This window comes from Echinops telfairi, unplaced genomic scaffold (genome assembly GCF_000313985.2).
Source record: "Echinops telfairi isolate 266 unplaced genomic scaffold, ASM31398v2 ScPeMD7_7457;HRSCAF=8495, whole genome shotgun sequence".
In the NCBI taxonomy this organism is placed as follows: Eukaryota; Metazoa; Chordata; class Mammalia; order Afrosoricida; family Tenrecidae; genus Echinops; species Echinops telfairi.
Window position 1 is genome coordinate 43864416 of NW_022111357.1, and position 12255 is coordinate 43876670.

Below are 12255 nucleotides of genomic sequence, written 5' to 3' on the forward strand. Positions count from 1 at the left end.
GCTAGCTAGCTTTAAACACCTGCGGTTTATCAGCTCTGTGCTGAACAGTGTGCAGTGCATGGACAGTTTTAGAAAAACAAACACAGCGTGGCATCCATTTGATGCCGATTCATGACGGGCTCGGGATGAGGAGAACTGCTCTCCACCGAGTTGTCCGTGGCCGGTGTTTCAGTAGGAGATCACCAGCCCCTCCAGCCAAGCTCATTGTGCCACCCAGGGGTGCTGTAGGTTACAAGTGACACTTAATTCAGTGCCTTTATTTCCCCTTCTTACCTTGGGCTGATTTCCAGCACCGTATTGAGTAGGAGTGGTGGCAAGGGGCATGCGTGCCTGGTTCCCATTCACAGCGTAATGCTTCCAGTTGCGCTCCATCAAGACTGATATTGGTTGTTGGTTTTGTGCATATGCCCTTCATTGTATTGCGAAACTTCCTGCTTACTCTTATTTTGTTGGGTGTTTTTAACAGAAATAAGTGCTAGATTTTGTCAAATGTCTTCTACAACAGTTGATAGGATTTTGTGGTTCTTTTGCTTTGTTTTATTTATGTGATGGAGTCTTTGATTGTGTTTATAATGTTCTGAATCATTCTCAAAGACCTGGGGTGAATCCCACTTAATCATGATAATTTTATTTGTTGATGTGTTGTTGGATTCTATTGGCTAACATTTTATTGAGAATTTTTGTGTCTGTGTGCATAAAGGAAACAGGTCCATAGTTTTCTAGTGATGTCTTTGCCTTGTTTAAGAAACCCTGGTGGCATATGGTTATGCATTGGGCTGTTAACTGCAAGGTCAGCAGTTTGAAACCACCAGCTGCTCCTCAGGAGAAAGATGAGGCTTTCTACTCTCGTAAAGAGTTACAATCTTAGAAACCCACAGTGATAATTCTAGTCTGTCCTACAGGGTCACTATGCATAGGAATCAACTGCATGGCATTGAGTTTGGAGTTTTCCTCGTTTGGGTGCAGTAGGTGATTTGGATGCTGTCTGACCTGCTCTGGCAGAGATCTGATGGACCTCCATTTGCCATCCTTCTTTAGTTACTCTGACACCAACCGTTTTTCCACAACTCACAGACAGTACTCACAATTAGGGGGGTTTATTAGGGAAGTCAATAGGTTACCACAAGTCAGGATCAGCAAACAGTCGGCGTACAGTCATCCATTGGCCGGTCCACAGCCACACCTCTCCATAGATTACAACTAAGTCTTGCTCTGGTCCTCAGCCTCTCAGCCATGTGGTTCCTTAGCCTCTGCCTTCCAGGGCCAGGAAGGCCACCCGTCACTCTGTCTCACAGGCCACAGTCTTGGCACTCTTCCTCTGGCTCTGTCCAGTTGTCTTCCTGCCCTCTCTCGTGCCTCTGGTCTCAGCCTCCACCACTTCCGACAGAGAACGTGCTCTGCCAGTGGTTCTGAGCTTGCTTTCTGCTGCTGCTGCAAAAATTACTCAGCCTTATGTCTGGGTGGTGTAAAGGGGTGGGATGGGTCTCAGGAAAACTGACCAATCCTTCTATTAGTGTTATTCACACCCTATTTGCATAGCCCTCAATTATATAGAGAGCCTTGGTAGCAGAGCCATCGTAAGAAATTTTACTCCACATTTGGTATTAGGGTTATGCTACTTCATAAAACCAATGGGTGTAGTGAGTAGGACTACTAACCACAAGGGAGAAAGACAAGACTTTCTACTCCTGTCAGAGTTACAGTCTTGGAAATCCACAGGAGCAGGTTTTACCAGAATTAACTTGGGCAGTGAGAACGAATTATTCCAGCCCTTTCTATATTCAGGGATAGTTTTAGTTGAATTAGTCTCCACGTTGCTGTGAATGTTTGCTGAAACTGACCGGTGAAGCCAGCTGCATTTGTTATGGATCTGTTCAGATTTCTGCCTCGGACTTGGTCAGTTTCTGAAGCATGTTTCTTGACCTTTGTCTATTTCTTGTAGGTTTTCAAATGTGTTAGAGTTCCTTACAGTATTCTGCTAACCTTTTAATTTCAGCTTGTTCTATTGAGATGTCACCCATTCCGTTTCTAACTCATGTTATTTGCATCCTATCCTCTGGTAGTTTTCCCAGTGGTTTGTTGCTTTTATTAATCCTTTTCAAGAACCAACTTCCAGGCTTGCTGGCTTCTATTGTTCTCTATGTCATTTATGTATGCTCTTTGTGATTACTGCTGGAGGCTTATTTGGTGCTCTTTTTCTAATAATTGTGTTAGGTTAAAATGTTGATTTGGGTTCTTGATTTTTTTCTATGCCCATTGCTGTCAATTGCTCTCTGCGTGTTGAAGGGTTTTTTTGTTGTTGTTTTTGTTTTAAATCATTTTATTGGGGGCTCATATAACTCTTATCACAATCCATACATACATCCATTGTGTAAAGCACATTTGTACATCCATTGCCATCATCATTCTCAAAACATTTGCTCTCCACTTAGGCCCTTGGCATCAGCTCCTCATTTCCCCCCTCCCTCCCCGTTCACCCCTCTCTCATGAGCCCTTGATAATTTATAAATTATCATTTTGTCATATCTTACACTGTCCAGCGTCTCCCTTCACCCACTTTTCCGCATCCTAAAGGTTTTGATATGCTGCATTTTTGTTCTCATTTGAGTCAGTGAATCTTTATTTCATTTTTATTTCTTCTCTGACCCGGCAGTTTTTAAGCAGGATTTTTTCAGTTTCTCTGTATTTGGTGTTTATCTCCCGATCCTCCCATTGTTTTCTACTACTGCCTTGTGACATGAAAAGGTCTGTCACTGTGTTTAAATGTAGAGACTTGCTTGGCAGTCTCTCCTGGAGAATAGAGTGTTCGTGTGTGCTAGAAGAGAATGCCCATGTGCTGCTGTTAGGTGGAGTCGTCTGTACATATTTGTGAGGCCAAGCTGGTTAATTATAGCCTGTATGCTTCCAGGTCTTTGTTGAATTTCTTTCTACTTGTTCTATCTTCATTGAAAGTGGTGGATTAAAGCCTTTCACTATTGTGTGTTGGGCAGGACTTGTGGTTATAGCTGAACAAGATCAACCAGTCTCCTCAAAAAGCAACTGTAAATCTGGTTTAAAGTGATAAAGATAATGTGAGTAAATGGTGCAAAGGGCATATCTGACTCTGGCTACACAAGGGGAGGGGGAGAGCCCACCTCCTCGCCAGCCCAAGACCAGTTGCTGTGAGGCATAGCGAAACCACCATTCCTCCACCGCCATCCTCTGTACCCTGTTTCAACACAACCGTTCCTCCAGCACACTCAGCTTCTTTGTCATCTCCTGCAGTGGTCACACGGAACTCTCAGACAATACGCAGGGTTATAGGGGGTTTTCTTTGTAGGGACGTTAACCGACTACCACAGGTCTGGATCAGAAAACAGGAAGGGTGGCATAGTCATTGGTCCACAGCAGCACCTCCTCAGCCAGCAGCCAAGTCTCTTTAGCTTTCAGCCGCTCTGCCACATAGTCGGGGCCTCAAGAAACTGGCCTGCCGCTCTGCCTCACAGCCCCATGGTCTCCACAAGGCTGGTCCGCTATATCTCATGGCTTCCCTGCTGTGGCCTCTTCTATGCTGCAGCCTCTGTTTTCTCTGTTCTTGGCTTCCACTACTTAAGACAGAGATCTCTGACATGTTTCACTGGTGGCTCTTCCCTGAGAGTCCTGGGGTTTCACTCTGTTTCCAAGATTGCTCTTAAACCCAGAGCAATGGCTTTGATGGGGTATAGGTTTTTGTTTTCCCCCCAGGAAACCGAGGGCTCACACCCCTTAGCAATGTGGGTGGAGACTCAAAACTACATCCCACCTTATCCTTCAAGATGAGATTAAAAGCGCATGTGTAAAGGCTAGAATTTAGAGTCCCTCGCATAAGGGATTATGGCTTGAAGGGCCCTATTAATTGACTATATCTGAAAATTATATCTGGAAATTGACCACACAGTAGTCTGAGAAGCATCTATACTTGAAATGCTGCTAAGAAAGCAGGAATCTGTGGTAGGCGAGCTTGGGAAGCTGCTCCCCTAAGCCCTCTCCACCCTCAGTTAGGCCATGCAGCTTCTCTGTCACCTCTGATGGGGACACTGGGTTTGGAGCAATCAGCAACACCCATCCCACCCAGCAGTGTTTTCAGTGGAAGAGGCGAGAAATGGGGGGGGGGGGGGGCTGTTGATCAGCTGGTATGGGTTACAGTTGGCGGGCTTGTTTCTGCCTGAAGCTGTGCACCTGTGCTGTAGAGGGTGGGAAGAATTCAAGTGGCCACACGCTTCGGGTGCACCTGGAAGTTGTCACAGCAGAAAGTCCAGGGTGGACTGAAAGACAGCCTGAACTTTGAAGGTCAGTATACATGTAACTAGAGTTCGGTGGTGTAGTGGTTATGAGGTGGGCTGCTAATGGCAAGGTGAGCGGTTTGAAACTACCAGCCTCTCCACTGGAGAAAGAGGAGGCTTTTTACACTTGTAAACAGTTGCACGCGCGCACACACACACGAGTGTCAGTCTTGTAGACTCACGGGGCAGTTCTCTGCTCTATCCTATACAGTTGCTATGAGTTGGCATCATCTCGATAGCAAGTCTTAGTTTTGACAATTTAGGAGGATAGACAAAAAAGATACTCTTCAAAATAATGGCTGTCAATTTTTCAAATTTGATGAAAAATAGTTCATCTATTGTGAGGCACTCAATTTATGTAGGATAAATAAAGACATTCACAGTTCAAAACCAGAGGAAAACCTTAAAAGCAGCCAGAGAAAATGGCTCCCAGAAAGGGAGCATTCCAGTGCAAGCAGCAGCTGGAGGCCGAAGACCGCGGGATGACAGATTCCAGCTGCACGGGTGGGGGTGGAAGGGGTGTCCGTCAGGGAGTCTAATCTAGCAAGACTACTCTACTGAAATGAAAGCGGGAAACACAGGTAGCTCCAGGCAAACAACGACTGGTAGAATTGCGAAAAGGCCTGCCTTTTCATGGGAGTGATCCCAGAGACTTGAGTCAGAGGAAGAAGAGGCAAGCCCTGGACACAGGAAATCTGTTGGTTAAAATATTTCTCATGTTTTATACAAGACACATTGTGTACAATAGCAAACACTATAACTATATTGTGTAATCTCCAAAATATGTGGATTGCACAGACAAGGGAGCTAATGTGGACCAGAATTTCTATAGTTTACCAAAATTTACTATGAATTTCACAAATAGAAATGTATAATATATTCCCTAGAGCAGTACATCAATATAGAACTGCCAAAGAGCCAAGCTGGAATCAGAAGAGTGGGAATGTGAATGAGGAGATAACATTCCTGATTTCAGATAACTCTGGTTGAAACGCCAAGAATCCCTGAGACATGTTTTCTTGTATTACTGACTCTGAAGGAATTGACTGTATCAAAAACTGGCTAGCATTCTGAAGATTGGGAATTCCAGAAAACTTAATTGTGATCATACAGAGCATGTGCCTAGACCAAAAGGCAGGATAGAACAGGAGGATGCTGTGTGGTTTAAAACCAGGAGAAGTGTGTGTCAGGGTTGGATCCTTCCCCCATAACTACTCTCTTGGCATATAAACTGAGAAATTGGACTACACGCAGATGACTGCGGCACCAGGGTTGGAGGAAGCCAATCTGCCATTTGCAGACGACACAGCCTGCTTGCTGGCCGGAAAAAAAACGGGAACAACTGCCGAAGAAAGGAAAAGGAAAACCTCCAATGTAGACGACAACTCAGTGTGAAGAAAACAAACACCCTCCCAACTGGACCAGTAGGTAAGTTGTCAAGTATTTCATCTTGCTTGGCTTCATAATGGATGCTCATGGAAGCAGGCAAGGGATCAAATGATGTATTGCAGTAGGTGCACAGATCTTTAAAATAATGTGCACAGACCTTTAAAATGTTGAAGAGCATGGAATGTTACTTTGAGGACTATGATGTAACAGACCCAAGCCATGGTGTTTTTAGTTGCCTTAAGAGCATGGAAGCTGAATACATTCAATAAGGAAGGCCGAAGAAGAGTCAGTGCGTTTGAATGCAGGTGCTGAAGATCGAAAGTGCCACGGATTGCCCAGAGAAGAAAGTAACTTAGAAGTGAGGACGGCGAGATTCCCTTTCACAGACTTTGAACGTGTTGTCAGGGGAGGCCTGTCCTTAGAAGAGGACATCATGCTTGGGTCCTATCCCCATAATTACGCTCTTGGTACATAAACCGAGAAGTTGGACAGTGAAAAAGAGGAGCACCTTCGACAAGATGAAGTGACCTATGGGCTGCAACAGTGGCGGTGTGGGTGGTGCAGGGCCTGGCAGTGTTCTGTTCTATTGCAACAAAGGCCACTGAGTGGAAACCGACTCCAGGGCACCCCTAACAACAGCACACACCAATGATACACCCTTGTTTGCTGGGAGCCAAAAGGCCTCATCTATGTGGAAGCTGGGCTGTGAATAGAGAAGACCCATTTGAATTATAGTGTTGGCCAGAGTATTGAAAGGACCGTGGATTCCTCAATCCTGGAAGAAGTAGTTCGAGTAGTCCTAAGAAACAGGGTGCAGAGATTTTGTCTCTCCACTTGGGACGTGTTATCAAGAGAAAACAGACCCTCCTGGAGAGGATTGTCTTGCCAGTTCAGTGGAGGGAACAAGGAAGACTCACCAAGATGGACTGACAGGGTGACTGCAAGCAGCAGTTGTGAGGATGGGACGCAACCCCTCATTGTTTTGCTTGGTTGTGGACAGGTTTATACATTGGAGCCAGCTCTACAGCACCTGGCAACAGCAGAGATAGAAAAATAACTTTTAAAGTACAAAAAGGTATGCAAAAATACATTTAAGAAGCAACCAATAACAGAAAAAAGCGACAGAAGACAGCAAACACAATGAGCTTAAAAGCCAACAGAAGCCCAGTTTGGTAGATATATAATCGTTTGTCAATTTGAGGATGGAGAGTGTAGGGGAGGAATCTAGCTTGTCAATCAGATCATAGTCAATGAGGCCTCTGTGTGCACATGGCCTTCTGAGAATTCCTGGAAATCTGGTACTTCCTCCTTGGAGATGGGAGACTCCTCTCTCTGCCACTCCCTGGAAGCTATCGCAGCTGACAAGACACATGGAACTACACTAGTGCCCTAAGTTGGAGAAGCCACATGAACCTACTCTGATGCAACCAGGCCTCTGAGGCCGGAGAAGCCACGTGGTGACCCCTGCCAGCGCTGAGATGCTTACAACGCCACTGGATCCAAAGACTTTCTACCCACTGGCCTGTGATGGTCCTGCATTCGGCGTCATTGCATGTTTCATGAGTCTGAAGAAGACTTTATAGATTGGTATCGGGCTTATGGACTTGGACTGGACGGGGTTGGGATGCTTTCTCAATGTTCAATTCTGGCATATAACCCTCTTATTACACATGTGTGTCCATGGGTTTGTTTCTCTAGTCTACCCACACTAACACACCCAGTTGTATTTATAACTGCCTTTATTGTCAGTGGTCTGCACCATAAACAAAAGTGAGAGATAGATTTTAAAACAATAAATTTTATAAGCAAGGAAAGATTTCATAAAAGAAGCCAATACAGAGGGTAGCAATGGACACAATTTTAGCTTTATATGCATAAAAACCAGCAAAAACATGAAGCAGAAATGACAGGTTTGAAGAGAGAAGTGGGTAATTATTTGATGGCAGTCGAAGAGACTGTGGTTAACTACGAAGCTACTAAGGCAAGGTAGGCAGGGGACTCCACCCACCCCTGGGGAGTGGGGACCTTGATAGCGCGGCCCAGATCCGGCCTTTCCCTTCTGTCCGATGGGAGTCTGTGGGCAGAGCCCACTCCATGACCCATTTGTCAATGAGAATAGTCCAGGAAAATAAAGAACAACAGAAGACCAGCAAGGCTTCAGAAGACTTGAAAATGACTGTCTGACAACTGAGTGTGGCGGAGCCGTAGCGCACTCCACCCTGTGCGGAGGACCTCCTCCAGGGCTCACTAGCTGCTGGCCCTGAAAACCAGGCTCCAGCTAAAAAGACTGAACATTGACAGCGTATGTTACTTTGCCACAAAAAAGAATTGTTTCAGAAGTCAACCGTAGGAATCTGGGAAAGTCCTCAGCTATTTGGAAAGTAAACAGACCATTTCCAAGCAACCTACATTCAACGGAGAAACTTTAGGGGGAAAACAGTATTTTGAACTCGATGAGAATGAAAACCCATGTCAAAACTCAGACTGCAGCTACGCAGTATTTAGAGTGATGTGGACGGCTTTAAATATATCAAAAAAGAAAATTCTAAAATCAGTAACGTCACCTTCTAGTTCTTGAAGTTAGGAAAAGAAAAGGCAAAGTCGGGGGGAATCAAAGGTTAGAGGGAGAACAGGGTAGAGCACAAGTGACACTGCTTTAGCAAGGTGTGATAACCCGTGGTTCTCAACCCTCCTAAGACTGCGACCCTTTAATACAGTTTCTCATGTGGTGGTGACCCTCCCCCAACCATAAAATGATAATTCGTTGCTACTTCATCACTGTAATTTTGCTACTGTTATGAATCAGGTGACCCTTGTGAAAGGGTCATTCAACCCATCCACTCACTCCCCAGGGGTCGCGACCCACAGGTTGAGAACCGCTGGTCTAGACAGACATGCCTTACCATGTGTGTCTGAAAAGGAAGTTAAAAATATCAGACCTGTAACAAGAACTTGAATTGGCCATTTCAAATCCTTCCTACACACACAAAAAAGTGCCCCCTAAATGATTCACTAAGGAATCCTGTCAAATACGTGAAGAAATCATGCCTAAAACGTTCCTAGCAGGAGGTTGAGGGAACCTCAACCCAGTGCATTTTCTAGGGTCCCTAGGATTTCCCTTGAGTGATTGCCGGGGTGCTAGTGAAGAAGCTCTGGTCACACCGTGAAGCTCTTGGCAGTCAGTCAAAGGATCTGCAGTTCAAACCGACCCCACCCCTTCTACTTGAAAGAAGAAGCACGAGACCGTGTGTTTCCAGCAATGAGATTTGGTTTTATCTGGCAACCAAGCTTTGTTTTGTCGGAGGTTTTCTTGGCAGCCGTGTTGCTTGGGTTTGAGGCTCTGGGTGCCTACCCTGGAACTCACAGAGCACTTGGTGGTCAGGAAGGTCGAACATATCTGGGGACCAGGAAACCACATGGCTCCCCCTCTGGGACCTTACTCTCTGCGTCTCTTGTGTTCTTTCTAATTACAATAGATAATTTTCATGAAATACATAACTCATTTCAGGCACTGGCTTGTCAGGTGTCTACCTATTTGGTGGTATGAAGGGCTGGGTCTACTTTTTTTTTTTAAATCATTTTATTGGGGGCGCATAGAACAAGCTGGGCCTTCGAATGTGTGTTGCTGTGACCTATCCCTGGGCAGGGCTGGAAGGGAGGAGAGAAGTGGAGGGAATCCTGTGAACCGGTCCAGCCCTGAGATGGGATCAAAAGTCGCTTGGACCGCTTGCTGATGAGGATGGGGAATTGGGAAGGTGCGGACTGGCTCCGATTCCCGGTGGAATTGGATTTATACTGATCCTCCTCATGCAGTTGGCACTGATGTCCCCAAGGTGCCCCTTGTTTACCCCGAAGGAGTTCACCTTTCTAGCTCATGTTTGGACTTAGCTCTCAGGTGGTCCTTAGCTGCTGCTGAGTTGGCTTGCGGTCCCCGCCCTCAGGGTGGCTGGGCCTGCTGAGGTGCAAGGTCTGCACTGGCTGGTTCTCAGCAGATCTCTGAGCCCTTAGCCTCCACTGGGGCCTCTGTGGTGTCCTCGAAGCATTTGACCCCTCCACTGACAGGTGGTGGCTGGGCAGGAGTTGAACCCAAGCCTCTCACCTGCAAGCAAGAATTCTCTTGCTGCCCCCTCTCTTGGGACATGAACATTAGCTGGGATAGAGCCCATCTAACTCTTGAGCCACCTGTATTTCAATGAGAGGCGTTTCCTGTGCCCCAGGTGACGCGTTGCCTTTTCCCCGAGGCAGGCTTCCCACTGCGCTTCACCTGTGCCACATTAGTCCATACCCCTCTGACTCCAGGAAGGGTGGGTGGGTGGAGGCTTGTATCACCTGCCTGGACACCCACAGGTGGGGCAGGGTCCAGCTGGACCACACATGTGAGTCTGGTAGCATCCCTCGCACCTTCCCCAGACACAAGTCGGCTCCATCTGTAGCTCTCTGGATTGACCTTGGCCTGTCGTGCCCATGTAGGGAGGGTGGTGTGTGTCAGAGGAGCTGTAGTGTTGGGATGGCATCACATGTGCAAGACCTGGGACACACAAAACAGTGCTGCTATGGCCTTGAGTTGTCTGCTCTGAAACGCCTCTGGCCAGTTCTGAAGGGGAGCCCGAGAGCTGGACTCAAAGGAGTCTCCGGCTTTGGTGCTTCAGGGACCGGCTGGAGCAGCTGGAGCGAAAGCGGGAGCGAGAGCGGAAGCTGCGGGAGCAGCAGAAGGAGCAGAGGGAGCAGAAGGAGCGTGAGCGGAGAGCCGAGGAGCGGCGCAAGGAACGCGAGGCACGCAGGGAAGGTAGGGGCCGGGCCGCAGGGCCTCCACAGGAACTACCCACCTCTCTAGACTCCTGTGACAGGTGACACACATAGAGAGGCGAAGTGCTTAATGATAGGATGGGGACCTGCCCCAGGTCCATGTATGTGGCTGCCTGGGTTGGCCAGTCCATGTCTTGGAGGGGACCTTGGCACCCCTGCCTGGCCGCTTTCCCACTCCTGTCTGACCCGGGCCATTCAGTCTGGAGACCCATTTGACCCTCAGGGCGGCTCACGGCCCTGAGCTCCAGGCCTTCTGCCCAGTGCACATACCACTGGCCCGCAAGAGAAGTGAGGGTGATTGAAAGTGGACCTCGACAGGAGTCCAGGGAAGGGGGTGGGGCTGCAGCCTGTTCTGTGGTTCCCCCAGGGTCGTCAGCTCATCACCGCACAATGCGGGAGGAGTATGGGGAGAAGGCGAAGGCCAGCCACTGGAGCCGCAGCCCTCTCCGGCCACCACGGGAAAGGTTTGAGATGGGCGAAGGCCGGAAGCCAGGTGAGGCAGCGGGGGTCTCCATGAACTGCTGTTGCCTGTGGTCACAGCCATCTGAAGGGGTGGTCATAGTCAGACTATGAGTGTTTGCTTGAACCAAACCGATTTCATTCTGGGAATGGTCCTTTCCGGAGTGGGTCTTGGGTTTGTGTGTTTGTATGAGCGATGGTTCCCCCGCATTGCAGCTAGTCACTTGGTGAAAGGTGCTGTAAGGTGTTGGACACTGCTCTCGTGTATTTAAAAACCATTTGCCCAGACTCATCTTCAGTGGTTTGTTTAACAGTCAAGGAAGAGAAAATGGAAGAGAGAGACCCCCTCTCTGACTTGCAAGACGTCAGTGACAGCGAGAGGAAGACCAGCTCGGCCGAGTCCTCCTCAGGTAGCCGCGCACCTGGCCCGGGCCGCCCCTCCCCCTGTGAGGGCCAGGGCAGCGGGCTCACCTTGCAACTCTGGGTCCATCCTCAAGCGGAGTCAGGGTCCGGCTCGGAGGAGGAGGAGGAAGAAGAAGAGGAAGAGGAGGAGGAGGAGGGGAGCAGTAGTGAGGAGTCCGAGGAGGAGGAGGAAGAGGAGGAGGAGGAGGAGGAAGAAGAGGAGACGGGGAGCAATTCTGAAGATGCTTCTGAACAGTCTGCTGGTGAGGAGAAGGTGGGGGGCTATGGTCTGTGGCCGCATGGCTAGACGCCCTGGGTGTTACTCGGAGGATCCCAGCATCACAACTGAGATACCTCCTGCTTCCTGTCAGCAAAGCTGCCCTCGCTCGGCCTGTGGAGGGTTGGGTCTGGTGCGTGCCACTGCACGCCACTGGCTCCGGTTACCCGGGTGGACCCCTGCTTTCTCTTGCAGAGGAGGTGAGTGAAGAGGAGATGAGCGAGGAGGACGAGCGGGAGAACGGAAACCACGTCCTCGTTGGTGAGAACTTGCTTGCCCGCCCACCCACCCACCCGCCCTCTCTCATCTCTCAGCCCATTCCTGAGTGCGGGGGGGCCTACCCCCCCAACCCCCTCCCGGTCTTCCCTGAGTTCAGAGTCTTCCTCAGGGTAGAGGGTCTTGGCAACAAGCTCATTCCTGGTTTTGTAATTGGGCGGCCTTTGAAGTTCCAGAGTCACGATTTGACCGAGATTCCGGGGAGAGTGAGGAAGGAGAGGAAGAAGGGGGTGAGGGGACCCCACAGAGCAGCGCCCTCACTGAAGGAGACTGCGTGCCTGACTCCCCTGCCCTATCGCCCATTGAGCTCAAGCAGGAGCTGCCCAAGTACCTGCCTGCCCTGCA

General features: G+C 48.6%; 1 protein-coding gene across 1 annotated transcript in view; it reads left to right on the forward strand.

The window, feature by feature from the left end:
* LOC101663520 (cyclin-dependent kinase 11B) overlaps positions 1–12255 on the forward strand; it is a 20957-nt gene that overhangs the window by 5069 nt on the left and 3633 nt on the right. The window contains exons 4-10 of the mRNA XM_045299231.1: positions 9632–9650; positions 10283–10476; positions 10864–10989; positions 11270–11365; positions 11453–11620; positions 11830–11895; positions 12081–12247. Coding sequence (XP_045155166.1) covers positions 9632–9650; positions 10283–10476; positions 10864–10989; positions 11270–11365; positions 11453–11620; positions 11830–11895; positions 12081–12247 — 836 coding nt within the window. The remainder of the gene's footprint in view (positions 1–9631; positions 9651–10282; positions 10477–10863; positions 10990–11269; positions 11366–11452; positions 11621–11829; positions 11896–12080; positions 12248–12255) is intronic.